Source organism: Callithrix jacchus, chromosome 4 (assembly GCF_049354715.1).
Source record: "Callithrix jacchus isolate 240 chromosome 4, calJac240_pri, whole genome shotgun sequence".
Classification (NCBI taxonomy): Eukaryota; Metazoa; Chordata; class Mammalia; order Primates; family Cebidae; genus Callithrix; species Callithrix jacchus.
The window spans coordinates 152,723,643-152,747,374 of NC_133505.1; the positions used below are offsets into that span (position 1 = coordinate 152,723,643).

At 36.3% G+C, this 23,732-nt stretch overlaps 1 protein-coding gene across 6 annotated transcripts in view; it reads right to left on the reverse strand.

Moving 5' to 3' along the window:
* The window catches only part of SHPRH (SNF2 histone linker PHD RING helicase), an 84,319-nt gene extending 67,422 nt beyond the window's left edge, over positions 1-16,897 (reverse strand). For 3 of the 6 annotated variants that reach the window (XR_004742130.3, XM_035296922.3, XM_035296919.3), the window contains exons 1-6: positions 16,728-16,897; positions 7,643-8,315; positions 5,383-5,512; positions 3,282-3,500; positions 1,309-1,387; positions 534-684 (exon numbers count right to left, since the gene is read on the reverse strand). Coding sequence is in view for 4 of the 6 variants with exons in the window: in XM_035296922.3 (XP_035152813.1) it covers positions 534-684; positions 1,309-1,387; positions 3,282-3,500; positions 5,383-5,512; positions 7,643-8,272 (1,209 nt within the window). In the remaining 2 variants the exon portion in view is untranslated. Of the gene's footprint in view, positions 1-533; positions 685-1,308; positions 1,388-3,281; positions 3,501-5,382; positions 5,513-7,642; positions 8,316-16,469; positions 16,505-16,727 lie in introns of those variants that run through there. The other 3 variants (XR_013534610.1, XM_078370253.1, XM_035296920.3) reach the window with 1 other exon arrangement.
* Positions 16,898-23,732: the final 6,835 nt, after the last annotated feature.

Consider the following 23,732-nt stretch of genomic DNA (forward strand, 5'->3'; position numbering starts at 1 on the left):
TAAGTGGATGCTATTTTTGTAAACTCTAAAATTTGTATTTTTAAACACAATTATGTATTTTGGGACAGGGACTTGAAGTCTGTTTCATTTAGCAATCTATTGAATAAGCTACCTGTTCTTTAACGAAGTTCTAATAATTTGGCTCTAAGCTGTCTATGTCTGAGATTTGTAGAATATTTTTCAATAGATCTTAAAAATATTTAGTAAAAATATGGAGACTTCTATTAGTGACAAAACATTTGAGGAATCAATAGTACTTCTGTAAAGGAGTTTCTCTGCCAACTAGAAGGAAGTTTAGTAAGTGACTGCAAATTCTCTTCCTAGTATGCCAACATCATTTAATAAATAAACCTTCTGGGTCACAAACACCCCATTCTCTCTGCCCAGTTGAAGTTAACTTACCACTAATATAAATCATTACCCACAGAGTGAACAGAAAGTGTTGACTTAAGTGCCAAGCAAATGTTCAACATATGATGCTTTTTGAGAACATATGTCCCTCGCTTTTCCAAGTACTACTGTACTCCTCCTACCTCAGGAAGAGTGAGAGCATCGTGTTTGACATCTTGTCGAGTATGTGTCAGAATCAGAGCCAAAACCTCCACTGTCTTTCCAAGACCCATCTCATCTGCTAAGATTCCACCAAGTAACTGAGGCCCAGAATTTGGGTACTCACGAATGATGCTAAGTAAAAAACAAGAGAAACCACATCATAGGAATCTGAATACAAATTACACTGTTCCTAATTACTTTTCCTAAAGAGAACTAAAAGCAATGCATGAAGTCTAAGTTTACTGAAACTGTATTTCAGGGTGAAACAATTCAAACCCTAGATTAGGAACACAAGAACTGTGATAACCCAAAAAACTGCCTGAGCTGACAAGTCAGTCTGCAGAAATGAGTAGTAGTTGAAAGAGAACACGCCTGCCTTCTTTCTATGATCTTTATGAATCTATGAATAAAAATGACTAACGGCAGTAACTACTGATTCATTCATGATGTTTAAAGATTACTAAAAAAGAAAAAACTGGCACCATAATAAACAAGATAATATTTTTACTTAGAATAATAATCTCTTGAAATCTTGATAACTAAGCACCTTACGTCTATTATTCCAATATTTACTGAAAAATGACAAGTACTATTAATTATAAATCTATCCTATCCATAAAGATGTCTAATCAATAAGACTTTACCTTTGACTCCTTCATGAGATAGAGCCAAAGTTACAGCTATGCTAACAATCTCGGACAGTTTTTCATTACATTTATTTTTTAAATAAAGCATATAAGTAAAATTTTGCCTTACCAGCCTGTATAAGGATTATAGTAGAGTTTCAAACCCTCAGATGTGACAATCTCTCGCCATAAGTAGTGCAGGACACTTTCTAGAGAAAAATGTAATAACAAATTGTTGTTTTCCCTCTGTCAGATAATCACATTAAAACAAGAATAAGTTAACAGTGAGAATACTCTGACATAGTAATACCCATATTCTTGTGTAGTCTCATTTTGAAAAAGCCACATACTTAACACAGGAGTAAAAAGCTAAAGGTCACTCAATTTTCTTTCTTCTGATATTACTCTTTAGCTCCCTTTGTTTGGGGCACAAATCCCTATCAGCAAATAATAAGACAGAAAAGCAAAGTGTAGCAAATTACAGAGAATTAACAGGAAAACTAATACAGATAACCAGTTACTACCTGATAAGTCTATTTTTAATAAATCTTGCAATAAATTATATGAATAATTCAATAGACATATGCTAGTGGGCTAATGCATTTACTTGAATCAGACCTGACCACTTCTACAGGTCTGAGAGTGGGAAGAAAGTTTAACTGAGAAAAAAATATGTAAAAACCGTTAACTCGGAAGTGCTGAGTTTGCTTCTATCAGAATCTTCCACTAACCTTCCCCTTAATATTTATTTAAACCAACTGCCAAATAAGTAGCATGTTTCTCCCACCAATGAAACACCAAGTAATTTTCAGTCGCCTTCTTTAGAGATTAACAGATATTTTATATTTTTATCTGATAGAATAAAATGACCATTAAAAATTCAAAAAACTACAGATGTTGGCACGAATGCAATAAAAAGGGAATGCTTTTACATTATTGATGGAAATGAAAATTAGTACAATCTCTATGGAAAATAGTATGCTGATTTCTCCAAGAACTAAAAGGAAATCTATCATTTTCTCCAGTAACACTACTGGGTATCTACCCAAAGGGAAACAAGTCATTATATCAAAAAGACACCTGTGCTCGCATGTTTATTGGAATACAAATTCACAATTGCAAAGATATGGAATCAATTTAAGTGCCTATAAATCAATGAGTGGATAAAGAAAATGTGTGATGAGGGGGGCAGGTGTGTATACACACCATGGAAACCATGGAATACTACATAGCCATAAAAAAGAATAAAATAATGTTTTTTGCAGCAACTTAGATGAAAATGCAGACCATTAAATCCAAAGTGAAGAAACTGGAACAGGAAAACAAATACCACATGTTCTTACTTACAAGTGTTAGCTAAGCTATGAGTACACAGGGGCATACAGAATAGTATAATGAATACTGGAGACTCAGAAGGGACGTGAATGATGAAAAATTACCGAGTGGGTACAATACACACTATTTAGATGATGGGTACATTAAAAGCCCAGACTTCATCACTGTCTAATTCATCCATGTAACCTAACACCACTTTTACCCCAACAAAGTTATTGAAAAAAGACAAGAATAAAGAAGTGGCATAAATCCCTCCTATAAAATGACTACTTTCATAAAATATTCAATAGATAACATTTTATTACTTATTATAAAGAAAAAATGTAAAATCTAGGAAAATTAATCACCTAAGTCTCCCACTTTGGTAAATTTGCCTTCTGTCACTAACATTCACCATTAAATTGTAAGAAGTTTCTTGCAGATGATCAGTAAGATTCCCACTTGACCAGATTTTAAACAGCAACTCTGTTTGAAAGGAGTGTAAAAAAAAAATTTCTTGGTTTTAAAAAATTCCAATTGAGGAAGCCTTTGATTTCCTTTTGTCAGGAAAAAGCAGTTCAAACTTTTATGAATGAAGAAACCCACAAATTATTTTTTTTAGATTTCAATTTTGAAGAATTTCTTAGGAAATAATTTTGTTTATATTAACACCCATTCTATCTTATATTTTCAGCACATTTATTTTAATGATAAATTTCTCCCTACCCTAAGTGTCTCTCATATAATCTCTCTAATCAATTTGCCTTTCTTTAAGCATCTTGTTCTTACCAGTAGCAGGAGTGCTTCTGAAACACTCTTGTTGTAGCATCCAATTGACAGCCTCTCTTTGGTAGGGTCTCAATACAGGGATCAATGCAGGATGCTGGACATCCACTTGGATGGACTGTGCTTCTTGCTGATGTGTTTGTTTCACAAAGTGATATAGCTCGTCAATGTCCTGTCCCTCTGGCTCACTCTCTGGATCATCTTCATCCTCTTCCAACACATCTGTACATCACGCAACAAATGTTCTCAAAAACTGCTATGCCTTTTCTAATTATAAGCAATTCTTATTTTAAGAGCATATGATGAACTTGCCCAACTCTGGGGCCTTACTTAGTGTGTTCTGTCACTGTTAAGGCCCTATCTTTTAATTCTTCATTAATCAAAAATCTACTCATCCATTCTTCAAGAAAGTTTAACTGCCTACTTTTTCCATGGCATTTTACTTTTTTTTCCCCCAGGCTGGAATTACGTTCTCCTCTTTTGCTGTGCAATACTTTTATATTCTGGATATGATATGATTACATTGTAATCTATCTGGTATTGCAATCATTTATGTGCATTGGTCCCCTTCCCAGTGAGACAAAGGCAAAGTTATTAATTTTTGTAGCTCCTTAGAGAATCTGATATGCAGCTGACACATGTCTTGCCTATTGTGGACATTTTATAAATATACGAGGACCTCAATGTGAATACTGTTTGAAGTGTACACAGGAACAATTTATTTTACTTTTACAATTTTAACATACAAAGTCCATATGCAGACATAACTGTTCTATGTCGAATAAGTAAAGGGTTCTCATTTTATTTCTTATGCTAAAAAAGGATAGGCATTTGTTGGCAGTAGCAACCATCTGGAAGACAAGTGATTATGCTATTGATGCAAATTTGTAAAAATAATAATTTCATTTGGTGAACACAACTGTTCTGTAGAAGATTTATGTTTACTATAACATAAAAAAATAAAAACTTAGAACATATTTACAAACTCCTTTCAGCTAACAGTTCTTTATTTAAAACCTAATTCTTTCAAGGTGAAAAACTATACCATTTATTTCTGAATTGCTTTCAAAGAGGCCTATACACTTTTATAGGACATACCTCATAACTTCTAAAACTAAAAATCGCACCAAAAAAAATGCACGACTTTTTTCCAGTAAAAAATATGCAACATAAAATTTCCAAAGCTTCATACTTAAGGCATAGCTATATGCTTGGCTGTTTTAGAATTTTACTATAATTATAAAATCTAAGATTAATAGCTAAATTTGAAGTTTTCCTTAGATATCAGGCTTTAAAATGTACAAATTGTGATATTTGTAAAAGGCTGTAACTTAAAAAATTCTAGATGTACTTAAATCCATTCCTTTTAATCTCAAAACCAAAGATTTCCTCATTTAAAGTATTTAACTTGCAAAATAATTTACTATTACTGGTATCATAAAGCATTGCAAAGAATGTACCAGAGAACAATTGAAATTCAAAACTGATTTTCCAAATACTCCAGTATGACAATGTTCTATAATTTGCACCTGAAATAACGCTGACCCAACATGAGCAGAACTTGGAGAATTCGGGCTGTTTTTCCGATAGTGTTGATGAGCTGCACCAAGCCATCTACACTCTCCCTTGGTGATCAATGGCAGGCAACTCTGAATCTGCAGTCCTGACCAAAGATGCAACATCTTGCCAAGAAATAGAGCAAAGTTATCTGGTCTTTATGGGAACCAGGCTTTTGAAATTATTTGCCAGACTGCAAAAGAGAGGTGGAATAAATGCCAGCCAAGAGTCTCCAGCCATGACAAAATAAAAGCACAGGAATAATGCAAAAATCCCAACCAGGTCAGATCCCTTTAGACTCTGCCTTTTGACTTGCATACTGACTCTGAAAATATTTTTTAATATTACTATAAGCTAAGCACAGAGTTAAACAAAGAAACAAATTATATTAGTGGGGACATTTCAAATAAGTATAATTTGCCATAAAATCATTTAATTTTTATTATGGCTTTATTAGCTGTTTTTCTGGTTGTTATGTCTAGGAGTTAGAGAAAAAAACTCACCACTCCTAAGTAATAGCAATTTTTACGTTTACTGCAAATACTACCTGGAATAACATAATTGTGTAACTTCTCCATTACTTTCTTCATGAGCTGATTGAACTTTTTCATTCTTGAATTTGCATCACTCAGAAAGTCTAGTTTTGCTAGGCCAGCTTCCAAAAGATAAATTCCAACCTACAAAGAATTAATCAAAATAAAAGTAGTTTCAATTCAAATATAGCATTCTTTATGAGGACATAAGAAAGAAAAAAATAGCATACTACTTTTAAAGGTATTCACAGCATTTGTGCCACAAATAATAAATACATACCAACCAAATTTCCCGCACATTTCATTTTCAATAAGAAATTCATTCTACAAACGTAAGTACCTACAATGTACAATTTGAGTTGCTGGAAAGTGTTTCCCTAACTGAAATTGAACCTGGAAGAATGTGATAAGAACACCTAGTTCTATCTACCAATGCAATGATTCCCAAAACTGATGAATTAATCAGTCAAGTTTGCCAAAAACACAGATTTCACTAGAAGATTATGATATACAAGTGAGGACTCTTCTGCACTGTTAGGTTTGGGCATCCTTATTACTGAATCAAACACTAAATCAACCTTGATTAATGTTAATATTTTGACCCAGGCGAAGCAATGTAGTATGAAGTTTTACAGTTTAAAGACTTGATTCTGAACACTGGCATTGATATTTAGAAGCTAAGTAAATTTGAGAAAAATAACCTACTTATTTTGACCCAAATGTTCTCATTTACAAAACAGAGAGAAGTCTAGCTCCCCTTTACGTCACAGTGACTCTGTTGGACCTGAGTCCCTAATTGCTGAGAATGTCATATTTTTTCACTAAAGAACAGAATCCACCAGGCTTACACAGGAATGAATGAAAAAGAATGTATTTCATTACTGTTTTCATTTTGTCTTGGCTCACTTGAAGATGTCTTACTACAGCAGCAATAAATCTTTAAATATTTGTAAAGTTCAGGATCAGGAAAAACAGAATAGATAAAGACTCGGTTTGCAGGAATGTAGATAGAACACAGATATCTATGTAAGTCATAAATTGTTAACATACTGGTTACCACTGAGGCACAATTTTGGCAAAATTAGTAACAACACAGTGAATGCTTCATCATATATTTTCACTGTACAAGGAAAAATTAATTCAATCTAATAATTCTAAATTTTCTCCTTTCCTTCTGACAATTATGAAATTGTTGTTTCTTATTAATGTAAGAAATGTATGAGAGTTTTCAGTTAAACAACATGAAATCAACATTTTAAAATTTCTTTTCAAGATTTAGCATAAAAGTATATTAACTTGCTTCATAGTTTACAACGTGTACTTCCTTACTTTATCTGACCTGATTTTAAACACAATTCTATGCTGTAAGAAGAATGGATATTATTTACATTTCATTAAGAAACTGAAATTAGAGCATTTAAATGATTCACATAAAGTTACTTGGCCAGTGAATTGGCAGAGACTGAAATAAATTACAAATTCATTAATTCACCTACTGAAAATGTAGGTACCAGGTACTTCACTAGATTGTAAACATGAAAGGCTTCACAGTCTAGCAAAGGGGAAAGATCTAAAATATAAGTACGTGACAAGCTGCCAAGGCCAAAAAAAAAGTCTCAGAGATTCCGAGGCGAGAGCATGTAATACTACTAATAGATTTAAAAAACTATCTCCCTGAATGTATTAAATGCTAAACTACATATTAAAGAATGACCAGGAATTACCAGGGAAGGGGAAGAGAACAATTCAAGCAGAGGGAACTGTGAGAACAAAAGCAAAGACACAGAAAGACAGTGTGGAAGAAATAAATCAATTTGGAGTTTCTGGGGCAAAATAAAAAGAAGAATAATAAAGAATACGGCTCAAGGGTTTGTCAGGGGAGGAACTTGTGCAACAGATTAGGAAGATTATACTTAATTCTGTAAGCAATAAAGAGTAGAATTTCGTTTGCATTCATTACCTTCCAGGATTATGAATGGGCAAAATAGCAAACAGAGAAATGGTTAAATGACTGCTGAACTAAGAGGAAGAGATGATGAGAACCAAAACAAGTCACTGAAAGTAGAGATGAAAGATCTTGAAAAAGTGTAGACTAAAAATGGTTAGTTGTAACATATATTTTTTATAGTTATTAAAAGCTTAAAATAAAGTGTACTTTGAAACTTAACAATGAAGGGCTTATTGCTGGCTTTTTTAGACTTCTCTCCATAAGTCAATTTCAAAGTGGATTGCCAATGTAGAAGAGCCATAAAAGACACCACAAAAATTGAGTACCTTGATAATGTGATTTCCTTCTTGTTTCTGATAAAGTTTTATTCTTCTCTTCTTTTGTAGCCATGCCAAATCTTCTAACATTTCACCACTGAAGGATGACTCCACTAGAATACCCTTGTCACAAATACTCATTGGTTCTTTTTTTTGTTTCTCTACATCTTCACCTTTTGAATGAACACAGATCAGGAACTGATTGCTTGACTCTGAACTCATCAATGTAAAGCTCCTTTCAGAAAAATTTTCAATTAAACTCTGTTCAGGAAGAAGCTGAAGAGTTAATTCTCCTAGAAATGCTTTCCAGGAATTATCGAAGTGATAGGGAGAAATCACAATATTCAACTTTACAGATAAAGGTGAGACAATACCAACAGTCTCTTTTTCAATTGGTTTTGAGAAGCTCACCACTTCTGAACACCTCTTCTTATCTCTGTGAGCCACTTCTTCCTTTAGACTATCACTCAGAATGATGCAATGAGCAGAAGAGGTATCTGAACCTGGGTAGGGCTGTTCATCATCATCACTTAAGGTGATAATTTCATTCCCTCTGTCCTCATGCATATTCCAATGAAGCTGCTGTTGCTTTTTCTCATCTACCCTCACTGGAGGAGCACGTTTCCGTCGGCTGCTCATTTTCAAGTTTTCTTCGTTGGTAACTGTGAACTCTAGAAGACAACTGAAACAACAGGAGGTATACCAAGAGATTATTTAGTATTTAAGGGTAACCCAATGAGAAACTCAGCTTAAATTCATAGCCCATACACATAATATAAAATCTTCAGTGAAATAAAGAAAAAGCAATAGTAATTTTTTTCCAGGTCAATATAACTAAGGAATGAACATATTAACCATAATCTCATGTATCGAATAAATTCTAATGGTTTTACTAGTCTTTAATGGATAAATATAGTAGGCAATTTGTTGCATAAACTGTAGAAATACATTTAATAAGCAATATAAAAGGAACATAAATCTCTCAATCCCAAGTAATTTAACTGCCCCTCAGAACAAAGCCTAACAATACTTAAAAGAGTTAAACAAAATCTAACACAAATGTCCAGCATCAAATGTAAAATTAGGAGGCATGCAAAAAGAAAACAGAAAAATAAGACCCATGACAAAGAGGAAAAAATCAAAAAGCCCCAGAAATGACACAGATGATACAATAAGCAGAAACAAACAATCAAACAGCTACCATAAATATTCTCAATGTTCAAGAAGGTAGAGGAAAACATGAACAGGACAAAGATAAATGATATAAATATACAAGTGACCCCGATAGAATTTATGCAGATGGAAAAGCAACAACTGAAACAAAAAACACACTGTATAAGATTACCAGCAGATTAGAAATGGCACACACACACAAAAAAAGGAGCAGAATAAGCTTAAATGGTGGAAACAACAGAAACAAAAGAAACTGTCAAAAATGGAAGTTGAGAGCAACAAAGACTGAAAAAACAATAAACAGAACATCAGAAACCTACTGGACAATGTCAAGGAGTCAAACATGCATAAAACTGGAATCTTAGCAGGAAAGAAGGGAAAGGATGCTAAATACTTTTTGAAAAAATCATACATGAAAATTTTCCAAATTCTATAAAAACCATCAGCCCAGAAAAACAAGAAGCTCAATGAAACCCAATGAGGGCAAACTCAAGGACAATCACAATCTAAGGTATGCCGTAATTAAATTAATGAAAAGTGAAGGCTTCTTTTCAGATCTACCATCTTTCTCTGGTTTAGACACTTCTCCCACCCTACAGTTCTAAACTCAGCAAAACATCTTTCAAAAATGAAGGTGAAAAAAAGACAAAGGCCAAAAGCACTTACCACCTGTATACCTATAATCTAAGAAATGTTACAAGAAGTTCTTGGGTAGAAGAAATATGATATCAGATGGAAATCTGGATCCACACGAGGAAATAAAAAGCAAAAATGAAAAATATGTGTATAAATATAATAAACCTTTCCTTGACTTTTAAATTTCTCTAAAAGATAACTGACTATATTTTTATTGTGAAAATTTTCAAGTATATACAAAAATATAGAAAATAGTATAATCACAGATCTATACAATGTTCTATGTTTATGAACTGGAAGACTCAAAATGTTCAGATGTCAATTTCTTGGTATTGACCTATAGAAAAGTAATCCCATTCAAAATTCCAACAGGTTTCTTTTGTAGAAACTGACAACCTGATGTTAAAATTTATACAAAAACACCTACAATACAGAAAAGTCGATATAATTTTATAAAAGAAAAATAAAGTTGAATGATTTACACTGATTCCAAGACATATGTCAAACAAAATAAAAACAGCATAGTAATGGTGTAAAGACAGACATACAGATTAATGGAACACAATAAAGTGTCCTATAGTGGACCCACACACATATGGTCAATTGATTTTTGAAAGAAGTTCAGAGGCAGTCAATGAGAAAGACATTCTTTTAGTAAAAGGACATCAATATGCAATAAAATGAAGCTTTACCTCATAAAATATAAGAATTAACTAAAAATAGGTAATAAACTATAAAAGCTAAAACTACCAAACTTCTCAGAGAAAACAGAGGAGAAAATCTAAATGACATTAGATTAGACCAGAAAAAGTCACAAAAAATTTTAAACAGGAAACAAAAACCACAGACTGTGTAAGAAAATGATACATTAAGTTTCATCAGAATTAAATATTTTGGTTCTTCAAAAGATATTGTCATCAAAATAAGACAAGTCATAGACGGGAGAAAATATTAGCAAATCAAGTATCTGATGAAGGATATGTTTGCAGAACATATAAAGAACTGTCACGAATCAACATTAAGAGACACTTAATTAAAAAACGGTCAAAAATTTTGAACAGACATTTCACCAAAGATGACCTACAAGTGTAAAATAAGCACATGAAAATATTTTCACCACCATCAGTCATTAAGGCAATGCAAATTCAAACAAAAAATCACAATGAGATGCCCACTATATTAGAATAGTCACAAATTTAAAACACAGAGAGTATGGCTCAAGCAGAACTGAACCATTTGAACACAGTATAGTCACTTTGGAAAAGCTTGTGAGTTTCTAATAAAATTAAATATAACATACTATGCAGCCTAGTAATCCCTCTCTTAGGTATTTATCCAAGAGAAATCAAAACATAAATCCACAAAAACTTAAAACTTAAATGTTAACAACTTTACTATTAAAAGTCCCAAACTGGAAGAAAATCCAAATGTTCATCAACTGGTGAATGGACAAATTGCAGCATCATCACACAAATGGAATACTATTCTGTGATAAAAAAGAAACAGACTTCTATAAAATGACATAACTGTTAGAGCATTACGCTAAACTGAAGGAATCCAGATGTGAAAGACTATATACTATATGATTTCATTTACATGAAATTCTAGAAATGGCAAAAAACTAATTGCAGAAAGTGATTAGTGGTTACCAGGGGCAAGGAAGTAGAAAGAGGTGACTGACAGCAAAGAAGCTGGAAGGAAGGCTTTGGGGTAACAGAAATTTGTATAGTATATACCTGTCAAAACTCATCAAATTACATACTTTAAATTGTTGAATTTTTTTAGATATGAATTACATCTTAAAGTTGATTTAAAGCGCAAAAACAAAAAGTAGATGCATGATTTATAAATTTTAATATTAAGTATAACTTTATTCTAATAAACCTGAAAAATCTAGATTAAAATGAGTAATTTGTTAACAAAATACAAATGGACAAAACTGGCCCTAGAAAGAAAACATGAATAGACTAACAACCATAAAAGAAACTAAAATAATATTATTTACCTGCCTAAGATCTATCCTCCTTCCTTGATGACTGAACCTTTATTTAGGAACAAGGTAGCCCTGTGATTCGAAGGAAGGTTTCCTTGGCAGATCCGAGGAAGTAGTTTCTATCTACTATTGGCCAAAGGAAGTCCAATAAGGTAGTTATTAGCTGCATGTGGCTACTTAATTTTAAATACAGTTATGCATTGCATAACAGTATTTTGATTGATAAGGGACCAAATATTACAGTGGTTCATAAGGGAGCTGAAAAATTCCTATGGACTAGTAACATCACAGCCATTGAAACAACATAGTTCATTACTTTACTTTTTAGTAAATTTAGCCATAGCCTAACTGTGTGGTATTTACAAAGTCTACAAAAGTGTACAGTAATGCCCTAGGCCTCCACACTCACTGTCTCACTGAGAGCAACTTTCAGTGTTATAAGCAGCACTCATGACAAGTCTTTTATACCATACCTTTACTGTACCTTTTCTATATTTCAATATGTTTAAATATATGAATACTACTGTGTGACAACTGCCTACAATAACTAGTACAGTAATAAACTGTACAGGTTTGTAGCTTAGTAGCAGTAAGCTGTACCATAGAATCTAGGTGTGTAGTAGGCTGGCAGTACCAGCTGGGTTTGTGTAAGTATACTCTAAGATGTTCGTACAACAAACTTGCCACATAACATATCCTTATCATTAAGTGATGTGACTATAAATAAAATTAAATGTTATTATAAACTCAGCTCTTTGGTCTCACTTGCCCCACTTCAAATGCTCAACAGCCTTATGCGACTAGTGGCTATTGTACTGGACAGTATAAATATAGAACATGCACATAATTCCAAAAAGTCTATATATCAAACAGTGCTTAAGTCCATCATGAGAATTCTATTCCCTTAGCCAGTACTTTACTTATAAATGTGCAGGTAATGGATTACAATCGATCCTTGACTATGGTTACCTACTTTTAAAGTGTTTTATCCTATCTTATCTTGGAGGAATATTATAGAAAGTTCTTAATTTCCTAAGTGTTTATGTTTGTCCAGTTCTCCTGAAAGCACAAGCTGGAATACTGAAAGTGGGTCACTCTGCTAGAACTTTAAAAAGTTAGGCTGTACCAGCTTATCAGTTAACTACTGCCACCAACATGCTGTATAACACACTACTCCAAAGCTCAATGCCTTGAGATGCAATCATAATCATTTATTCTCACACATCTGCATATTAGCTGAAAGAGGCTGATCTAGGCTAGGTTTCTGGAAGAGCAGTTTGGCTCTGCTTAATGTAGTTCTTATCCCCACTCCTTGGATCAGCAAAGTAACCTAGGAATGTTCTTTATGGCAATGGTTGAGGTGTATTAGTACAGATCCAATCATGCAAGTAGTTTCAAAGTGCTTAAAAACCACAAAGGTGCCACAGTGACCAAAACAAGTCAAATCCATTGGACCCAATGTCAAGTAGTGGAGATACTACACTTCTTTACTGGGTGAAACTGCACATAGCAAAGAACATGGATATCGGGGATGGAGGCATAAAGGTGGTAGAGGAAGGGAGTTAAGCCCTTAACGTACCACACTAACCATAATAATATTAATTATTGTGGAATAGTAATAATATTAGTTACTGTGGAATCATGAACTCTGAAAACCCAAAAACAACTGTCCAGCAGTCTCACATTTGCAAAGCAATGTGGCTTACAGATGAGAATGCAACACTCTGAAGTCTTAAATTCATTCTAATTCCAGCTTTGGCATTTGCTAACTGTGTGGCACTGGAATAGTTATCCAGTCTTCTGTGCCAGTTTTCTCATCTCTAAAATGGGGATGATAGCAGGATTGTAATTAGAAGTAATTTAAGTATGATTGTGCAGTACCAGACATTTTGCAGTACCATTCAAATGGTAGTTGCTAAATACCATCATCCTGAGAATACTCTAAACCAGCAGTTCCCAATCTTTTTGGTACCATAAACGGGTTTCATGGAAGATAATTTTTCCATGGACTGGAGGAGAAAAGTAGGATGTGGAGGGGGTGTTTTAGGAATGAAATCGTTCCACCTTAGATCATCAGGCAATAGATTTTAGTAAGAAGCGGGCAACCTACATCCTGTGCATATGCAGTTCACAGGAGTGTTCATGCTCTTATGATAATCTACTGACTGTTAATCTGGCAGGAGGCAGAGCTCAGGTGGTAATGCTCGCTCACCCACAGCTCACCTCCTGTAGTGCAGCCTGGTTCTAACAGGCCATGGACTGGCACCAGTCACCCAGGGTTTGGGGACTCTTGCTTCAAACTACATTTTACAATAACCAAACTTTAATGTGGCAAAATGGGGGACCACAGATCAGTGCTTCTCAAACTTGACTGCACATTAGAATCACCAGGGGAACTTAAAAAAAATCCTGATGCCTAGTTGACTAAATCAGAATGCCCTGGGAAAGGACTCAGGCACTACCCCTTTATTTTTTATAATCCCTAAAAAATTCCATTGTGCAGACAAGTTTGAAAAACCTTGTTATGGATAACCAGCTGCCTACTAAAATCCACTTCTTTCAAAGTATAGAGTAGTTGAGAAATGGCTGCCCAGCTTAGTGTGGTCCCGTGACCAGTCCTAGCCAATGGAATGTGAGAAGTAATATGTGCCATGTTTCTTAGAATAATTTTTGTAACAGGCATATTACCAAACCAGAAAACATTACTTCAACTATTTATTCTGTTTTCTGGTAAAATTTATCTAGTATCTTTTAAATTATGTACACCATTCTAATTTGCACATTCCTTCAGATGTTTTCTTTCAACCTGATTATTCCAGCATTAGCGCCTCAAGGTACTTATCAATAATACTGATAAATTGCAGACAAGTAAATACCAGATTTTCTAGCAATGCTCTCCCTTTGTCCAGTTCTTAACTGAGTAAACATTCATGATCAAAAAATCACCAAACAAACAAAAAGCTCCTGGTTTTGGTCTTAAGAAAATCTCTATTCAGAGTTAACTTCTTGAATGAAAGAAAATAGTATTTGGTCCAAAATACTTAAGACTAAAATGCTATTTGGCTACTAGTAAGTCAAGTACTGGTGAAACTCTCTACTAGAAGAAATTCCCGTATTCGTCTAGCTTTCTTCATACCTTCGCCATCACAACTACTGCTTCCTCCTTAATTAGCAGTGTTTGGGTAGAACATGATTTTGTGAAGTTTTATACATGGACCACATTTTTGTTGTCTTCTATTTAAATGTAAAAGCCTTTTGCTTGAATTGCTTTTATGCCTGTCTCAATCCCAGTCTTCCCTGGAAAGCATTCCATGACTAGAGAAGCTGAGTTAAGGGCCTCTCTCTTCTCCATCCAACTGCTACGGTGTTCACTCTGAAAGATGGGCAAGAGTGGTTTCACATTTAGTGTTGTACTCCCAATGACCTTCCTAGCAGGTCAGTGCTAGGAAATAAAGACATACTAAAAGGGTGAAACAAAGATCTCTAACTCCATGGATATATTCCCTCCTTTTGAGAACCTAATGGTACTTTACTCATATTTATTTTTGGAGAATTATCTCTTACCCACATTCTAGAAGACTATAGGTAATATGAAAGTCTTACTTCTGAGAAAAATGAAATCTAATGAAATACTAGAATGAGGCAGGGAAACCTAACTCAACTGTATCTTTTAACAGAAAACAAGGATGGAATCCTAGAAAAATAAATGTAAAATGTTAAACTGCTAAGACAATCCAACAAATGAAAACAAACCTTAAATTCACATTTTCCCCTCCAAAATATTTCCTCTTTAAAAGATATATACGAATCCTGAATTACAACAAATCCATGGTAGACCTCGGTTCAGGATATCAAGGGCAAAAGGGATTATATACTTGCCATATTCCTGTCCAAAGGGTTGTTTTATGGAAGCGAAGCCCACTCCTTACTAAGCACTAGGAAGCTCTTAATGACCCAGGATGAACACAATCTTTCCCTTTTCTGCAGAAATTCTAGCAAGGTGAGAGTATTTTCATCTACTGAATGCTAAAATATGTTAGTTACATAAACTTGAAAAATACCCTTATAAGAAGCTTTTTCACCAGCAAATTCTGTTTCCCCTAAATCTTACTAGCCTAAACTCTTAATAATAAAAGCTTTGTTTTAATAATTCTACAAGTCCAGCTCCTTTTGGGTGTATAAAGAGGATATATAAGAGCATCTCTCAAAAGTAAATTACTTTATCCTCAACTACCAGCTTACTGGTTAACTGGTCCTTCAAAGCTCCAGAACGTGCAAGTTAACGAGCACAGATATTATTATTACAATACTGCTCAGGACCTCTGTCTCTAGCATGTTTACTAATCATAAACCAATAGTTTTTTTGGTGATAATACAGATATTATGGATCGTTTCTATTCAAGAGAGTTTCATCATTCCTACTAATGCCCACTGGAATAATTTAAAATAACAGTAATGACTTTAATAGTATCTTATTTTGTTCAGATAAAGCCCCAAGTTCCTTAAGTAAAAGTTGGAAGGCATCCAACATCTCTGATTTCTATCTCGTGCTAATGTCAAACTACTTGGGAAAAGGGTACAAGCTTCCTGGTCATTATTTAATAATACTGTATTTATTATACAGTGACAATCAATCATCAAGTAACATCCTACTTTCGTTCCTAAACCTAGCAACTGCCAGTCACATTGTACAATGTGATTGTGAATTTGAACCATTCGAATGTAATTAACCTGGCTCCAAAGGTAACGGAGAACTCCGAGTCGGACTGAGAAGCCTCCGTCTCCGCTTTTACTAACACAATGCAGCGCATAAAGAAGGGAGACGGCGGCCCAGTTCCAGCTTGGGGGGCAGACCTGCTGCGCACAGTGATACCCATTCAGTTATCTTCCTAAAGACCCACAGGCGGCTCCCGGAGGCTGAGCGGGGCTGTCAGCGCCGGATCCCTCCCAGCAGGCCGAGCAAACAAGCGACCGCGAGGCCGGAGAGCGCGACAACGGACCCCGGATCCTAGAGTGTGGACGCTCGAGACACACCTCAGGCCCCGATACAGGGGGAGAAGCACAGACTCGTTTCCCACTGCCCCACTTTATCCCGGGAGGGCCGTGGTGGTCCGGGGCTCGCTCGTCCGGGATCGAGAAGGGGGTAGGGAAGACTCGCGCTGCGACTCCCTCTCAGTCCTTGAGCTTCCCGGGCTCCAGAACAACCTGAGTCCTCTCTCCCCGGTCCGGAAGGCCAGAGACGGCCTCCCTCCCGACCTCTGACCCCTGACCCTCCATCACCCAAGCGCCTACCCAAGCGGGTTCTTTAAGCCTCTTGAGTCTCTTTGCACCAGGCCTGCGCTCCTCTACAGACTCCGCAGATCACAGGCACGCATTCGCCACCCACCGAAGATCCGCTTGAGATCGGCAGGAGAGCTTTCTGTGAGATCGTGTAGCGATTTCCGGGGAGACCCAGAAACCACAGCGCCTAGCTGCCGGGCGCGCGCAGTAGCGTGGGGTCAGGCGAATGCGCGCGTCGGAGAGCCCCGCCCTCTTTCTCCTGCACTGGCTTCGTGAGTCTCTTCTGCGCAAGTCCACACTGTTTAAAAACCTGCTAAGAATACAGCGGAGTCTCGCGATAGCTCTGCCCGACGCCATTAGAAAATACAGGATTGGCTGAATGCCCGAAGTAGGGGGCGGGGATTCCGGCTGGGGGGAGGGACTCCCCCTGAAGCGAAGGCTGTGTGTGCTTTGTAGCTTTAATAAAAAGGCAGGGGACCTGCGTGGTGGCTGACGCCTGTAATCCCAGCACTTTGGGAGGCCGAGGCGCCCTGATAGCCTGAGATCAGGAGTTCCAGACCAGCCTGGCCAAGAGAGTGAAACCCCATCTCTAGTAAAAATATAAAAGTTAGCCGGGCCTGGTGGTGCGCGTCTGTAGACCCAGCTACTCAGGAGGCTGAGGCAGGAGAATTGCCTGAACCCAGGAGGCGGAGGTTGCGGTGAGCCGAGATCGCGCCATTGCACTCCAGCCTGGGTAACAAGAGCGAAACTCCGCCTCAAAAAAAAAAAAAATAAATAAGTAAATAAACAAAATAAAAAATAAAAAAAAAGAAAAGAATTCTGCAAAAGCATCTATTTTACTGCTAGAAAGCAGCCACTAAGTAGGTACGAATAAAGCTGCTCTCCCTTAAAAAGTCTTTAAAGGAAAATGTGAATAAATATTCTAAGATGAGAGAAACTATTAAATATATTTGTTGCGTTGGAGCTGGCCTTCCACTATTGGTCTTTTCCCCTCACCTCTTTCTCACAGAAGTGAGCTTAACATTGGAATAACTCTGAGAGGCTTCAGGGTCAGGAGCCTGTAAAATACCCCCAAGGAAACATTGGGCACTCAGATTAGTACCTAATAGCAGCATTTCTGCTGTGGAGGCCTTCACCAGGAAGAAGATTAAGACTCAGACTTAGATAACTCAGTAGATTCAGACTCAAACAAAAATGTTAGAATTTTTTAGCAATAAAATACTTAAGGTATATACTTTTTTGGACAATGTTATTGCACACTTAATACACTATAGTGTAGTGTCAGTGTGGGTTTTATATACACTGGGAAACCAAAAAATATCCTGTGACTTGCTTTATTGCAATATTTGTTTTACTGTGGTAGTCTGGAACAAAACCTGTGATATTTCCAAGGTATCCCTATAGATGGAAATCAGTTACTTTACTACAGGATTTATGAGGCAAGCTAAGAAAAGTAGTGCTAATGCTGGAACATTGGTGAGTAGGGTCCTCCTTCCTTGGCAAACCGATCATTTTATCAAATACAGGATGATGTAATGTTGCTTCTGGAAGTGTAATTTTCAACTTGTTTTTAGTCATATATTGTGCTTCTTAAGGTTATCGTTGATAGTTTTATGTCACCTCTCATCATTGGAGAAGAAAATTGGGCTCAAAGTTTGGCCGAGTCTATCCAACTAATGCTAGACAGAAATTTTTAAAAATAAGCACAGCAGGCCGGGCACAGTGACTCACCCCTGTAATCCCAGCACTCTGGGAGGCCAAGGTGGGCAAATTGCCTGAGCTCAGGAGTTTGAAACCAACCAGCCTGGGCAACATTGTGAAACCCTGCCTCTACTAAAAAAATTCAAAAAAATTAGCCAAGCCTGGCAGCATGCACCTGTAGTCCCAGCTACTTGGGAGGCTGAGGCAAGAGAATTGCTTGAACCTGGGAGGCAGAGGTTGCGGTGAGCCAAGATTGCACCACTGCACTCCAACCTGGGCAACAGAGCAAGACTCTGTCTCAAAAACAAACAAACAAACAAAAAAAGCACAGCATCATTTCACGTTTGTTCACCTTGATTGGAGTAATTTCTATACATAATCATGGTAATGTCCATGCAAGAAATTAAACTTCAGATCCAGTTGTCTGTCGTATAGAGATGCAACTTCCAACCATAGAGTTGGAATTCTGTACACTACCATTCAGTGATTATAATGAAACAAAATTCTTTTAAATTTTCCAATGTTCAATTTTGTATTTACCAAATGCTCTGCATATTCTTTGAAAAATTTCTCTATGGAATAATATTTTCAATATTAGAATCATCAGAGCTAATTTCAGAAAACATGGTTCATGATTGCTCCTTGGCCTTCTGGCAGCTCCCAGCTGTGAGACACCTGTTCACTCCTGAGTACACTGAGTTCATCCACCTATTAGATGCTAGTGATCTAATGACATTCTGCAAATCAGAATGGACTGATTGGACATTGTGCATCTTGCCAGTGAACAACTCAGTGTTCATGCAACTCAGTTTATCTGCTCCTTCTTGAAACTACGATATGAGAGCAGTCAGACCACTTTCTTCCTTATGTGATCTCACTATAGATTCATTTTCTTTTGGGGACAGTGGCTTTATTCTAGCCATACCCCCTAACTGGGGCATCTATTTTACAAATGAATATTCTAAGTTGTTCTCATGGAGGAGAACTAGTTAAGAGGGAGTAGAGGAGTTAATGCAAATTTAACTCCCTTTGGGGACAGAAACAGGATAAATGATGATTTATCAGTGAAGAACTTTATATTTTGCTAAAGCCCTTTTATGTTTATTTTTCCATTTGAGTCCTAGACTAGTAATAGGCTTTTTAAATTTCCATTTTACAGGAGAGCAATCTGAGACTCAGAAGTTTGGTAATTTGTCACAATTTAGCTGTAAGAGAACAAGAATACCTAACACTCTTGACTCTTCTATCTAGGCTATTGCCTCTTATTACTAAATTGTGTTGTCTGTCAAATAAAAATGAACAGCTTAGTCATCAACCTTACTAAGTAACTATGGGCAAACTGAAGTCAAGAGGTGTGTCATTACTTATTGACACAAGGCTTGTATATCAACAATAAGGATCATTCAGTATCAACACTGTGTTCTCCAAATAAATCATTAACAAAATAGCTAGAGAAATGTATTTATGTATTCCATATTCTGCTTAACTTTGCCTGCTCTCTGGAAACAAAGTAGGTGGCCACCCAGTATGATTGGGGATTCCCAAAGATGACTTCCTTGTTGCCAGTTTCTACTACCAACCTGTCTTGGGATTGCTTTCCCTTCTTCTGACAAAATGAAAATATTAGGATCAAAATCACTATTCTGGAATGAATTATGTCCAAAACCACTGTTAAAATGTGTGTAGTAGTAAAAAAAAACAAGAGTGGGAAGAAGAAACATGGTCTTGGAAAATTCGTGTTACCAGGGGTGATCAGCTATGCTGAGGGGAGTGATATCGAATCAACTAAACAAAAAAATGTTACTAAGGGTTGGACGTGCTTTCCAGGAGAATGAGCAGGACAGGAGAATATTGGGGATAGGAGGTATGCAAACTGAACACAAATCCTCATTTTTAGAACTTTACAGCTTTTCCCTAGGCTAGACCTGGATAGATTTAATTTTTAATTTTCAATTTCATTTTTCCTTGATGATTTACAAGTTGGTTTGGTTTCAAAGTCCAAAGTTTGTTCTGTCTCCCTTGCTGTAAGCTCAACTTGCAAACTAAAAGTTAAAGCTGTGTTTCTTCTGCCTCCCATAATTTGTAAAGCAAAATTTGTAGTCTGTACACAAAAGGCTGCATTGAACATGAACCTATGACTGTGTCTGTTTTAGGTGTGAATAAAGCAACGATTTAAATTAGGTAAAAGCAAGAAGGTTGAAGGAGAATCTGCTGGTAAGGAAAGATGGGAGATTATATTCAATGTTTATCAATGAAGATAATATGATCTGTATCATAGGCCCTCTTTCCTACCATCCTAATTCCTTCCCCCCCTCCATAGCCAACTGTTACTTTTTCCCCTAAGTCATGTTTGTTTTTTTTTTTTCTATTAATCTTGTCAGTATGGTCTTGGGCATTAAGGAATAGGAATATTGTAGATGACTGTTAATGCTTATGACTCTGAGTAATATTTATGCAGTTTTAAAATTTACAAGTAAAATATTCTTTGAGTATTTCAAGGATCACTATCTTGTGCCATTTTGAAGTACAAAAATAGTGGATAGCACTTTCAAAATGAATCTAAGACCTCAAGAAATCTTATTCATAATAGTGTTAACATAAAATGAAGCTTGCCAGGAAATGAAGAGCCTTTCCAAAGCTTCCGTCCACTGGGAGGGCAGCACCATGCTCAGACTTCAGCATTTGTGTGTTTAGGTCACCTTGGGGCAATGACAAAATTAGATCTGGATTCCATTTCCTTTAAGCCCTGTTGAATTTCATAACTCCTCATTATGCCTTTAAATAAACTCTTAAATACCACACAATAGTAGTATGTAATGACTAATTATGTTTGTTTGTTTGTTTTTTGGGACAGAGTCTCCCTCTGTCTCCCAGGCTGGAGAGCAGTGGCTCAATCTTGGCTCACTGCAATCTCTCCCTCCACCTCACCTCCCTGGTTCAAGCGATTCTCCTGCTTCAGCCTCATGAAATAGCTAGCTGGCCTTACAGGTGTGTGCTACCACGCCCAGCTAATTTTTATATTTTTTAGCAGAGACGGATTTTCACCGTGTTGGTCAAGCTGGTCTCAAACTCCCAACCTCCAGTGATCTGCCTGCCTCAGCCTCCCAGAGTCCAAAGTGCTGGGTTTATAGGCGTGAGCCTCCACATCCAGCCTAATTACGTTCTTATGCTATAACATCCCCATGTTGACTATGAGCTCCTGGGAGTTCATTTTTTAAAAATTAACCATACCATTCAACCATCCGAGGTAATTCCAGTGAAACCATATCAGAGACAGAGACAGAGACCTGCAATATCGGTTGAGTATTTCTTAGCCAAGGGCACATTTCTCAGATTTCTCATTCATTTCCCAAAGAATGAATCAGACTTCGCAGACAGGTTAAAATCTTTGACCCAACACTTACTAGCTGCATGTCTTTGGGCAACTCATTTCTCTTTTTGATTCACAATTTTAAAAGTATAATGGGAATATAAACACCTACTTTAAGTGTGTTATGTACGTACACACATTTGCTTGTGACATCAGGTGGAAATTTTTTTTCGCAATTTTCAGAGCTGAAGCTCAGGAAAAAAAAAAGTCTCATGGTCAGGGTTTTTCAACCTCAGTGTTACTGACATTTCGGTTCAGATAATTTGTTATGATAGGATCTTCTGTGCATCCTAGGATATTTAGGAGCATACCTAGTCTCAACCCACTAAATGCCAGTAGCAAACCCCCACCACAGATGTGACCATCAAAAAATGTCCCCAAACATTGCCAAGCATCCTCTGGGGTATAAAATAGCCTCTGGTTGAGAATCACTGAGCTAGATACTTGTCACTTAGAATCCTCAGTACCTATCAGATTACCTTGCAGACAATAGGTGTTTAATAAATGTTTGTGTTAATGTAAGTGTTCACAACTGGGTTTTGTTGGCAGGTAAACACCAGTGACACAGACTTTGAAATTTTCATAGTTGGAATATTCAGACACTTCGGCATCATGTGCACCCTTTTTTTTTTAAGTAAAATTTACCTAAGTTATACTTACCTTTTCTAAACAGATCTTGATAAGTGAACTGAGCTATTTACTCTTTTCATATGCTTTTCTTGTATATTTCTTTTTTTTTTTTTTTTTTTGAGACGGAGTTTCGCTCTTGTTACCCAGGCTGGAGTGCAATGGCGCGATCTCGTCTCATCGCAACCTCCGCCTCCTGGGTTCAGGCAATTCTCCTGCCTCAGCCTCCTGAGTAGCTGGGATTACAGGCACGCGCCACCACGCCCAGCTAATTTTTTTGTATTTTTAATAGAGACTGGGTTTCACCATGTTGACCAGGATGGTCTCGATCTCTTGATCTTGTGATCCACCTGCCTCGGCCTCCCAAAGTGCTGGGATTACAGGCGTGAGCCACTGCACCCGGCCCTTTCTTGTATATTTCTTAATCTTTCATATTTACTCACTAAGTTATATGATAGATACTGTGATGATTCATTTTCTAGACCTCAGCCAATGTCAGTAATAATCCACACAGTGCATCTGACTTTGATGCAATTTCGCATGTATGACATGACCTCATTTAAATATTTTATTTTCGTAAGTTACTATAATTATTGTATCAATATAAAGTTTTTTAAAGCTGGTATCTTTTAAAAAAATCTTAGATTACTAAATTAATTGGTATTTTTGATTAAACTAATTTTCATGTGGACAGAGAAAAAGGTATGATGATTTACTCAGGATTGAAAAATCTTTGGAACAATATGGAAAATTTACATTTACATTGGGAACCGTAAATATATTGTGTTATCCTGAATTCTAAAAGAACACATTGAAAAAATTGTGTTATAAATTACTAAAGCTGGAATATTGTGAATGTATCAATAGATATTTAATATTTATAAGTAATTAATATCTATAAAGATAATTAATACTGATTAGTATTATCTATCAATAGATAATATTAACCTAACTTCTTCTGTAAGCAGTAAATTTGGTGGAATATGGAAAAGTGTCTAAAGCTACTCTCTTTAGAAGTAACTCTCTTAAGATTTTTATTTTTGCTTGATTCTATCTTGGAAGGTTGCTAATAGTTTATTTTGGGGGGTTTAACTAAGGGAAGAGTAGAGCTCCTGGCAAGTAGGAGGCACAGAGTAAATTTCATTGTTTTACTCCCTCCCTGTTCTTGACTCTTCCCAGCCCGATGTCTGCTTGATGACCAAGTTCTGACTGTGAACTTCCATCATTACTCCCATTATCCTAGTTCATATTGACTTAGTCCATATTCCCACTGGAGTACTGCAACAGCTTAAATGGTCACCCCGCCTCAAGTCATGTGC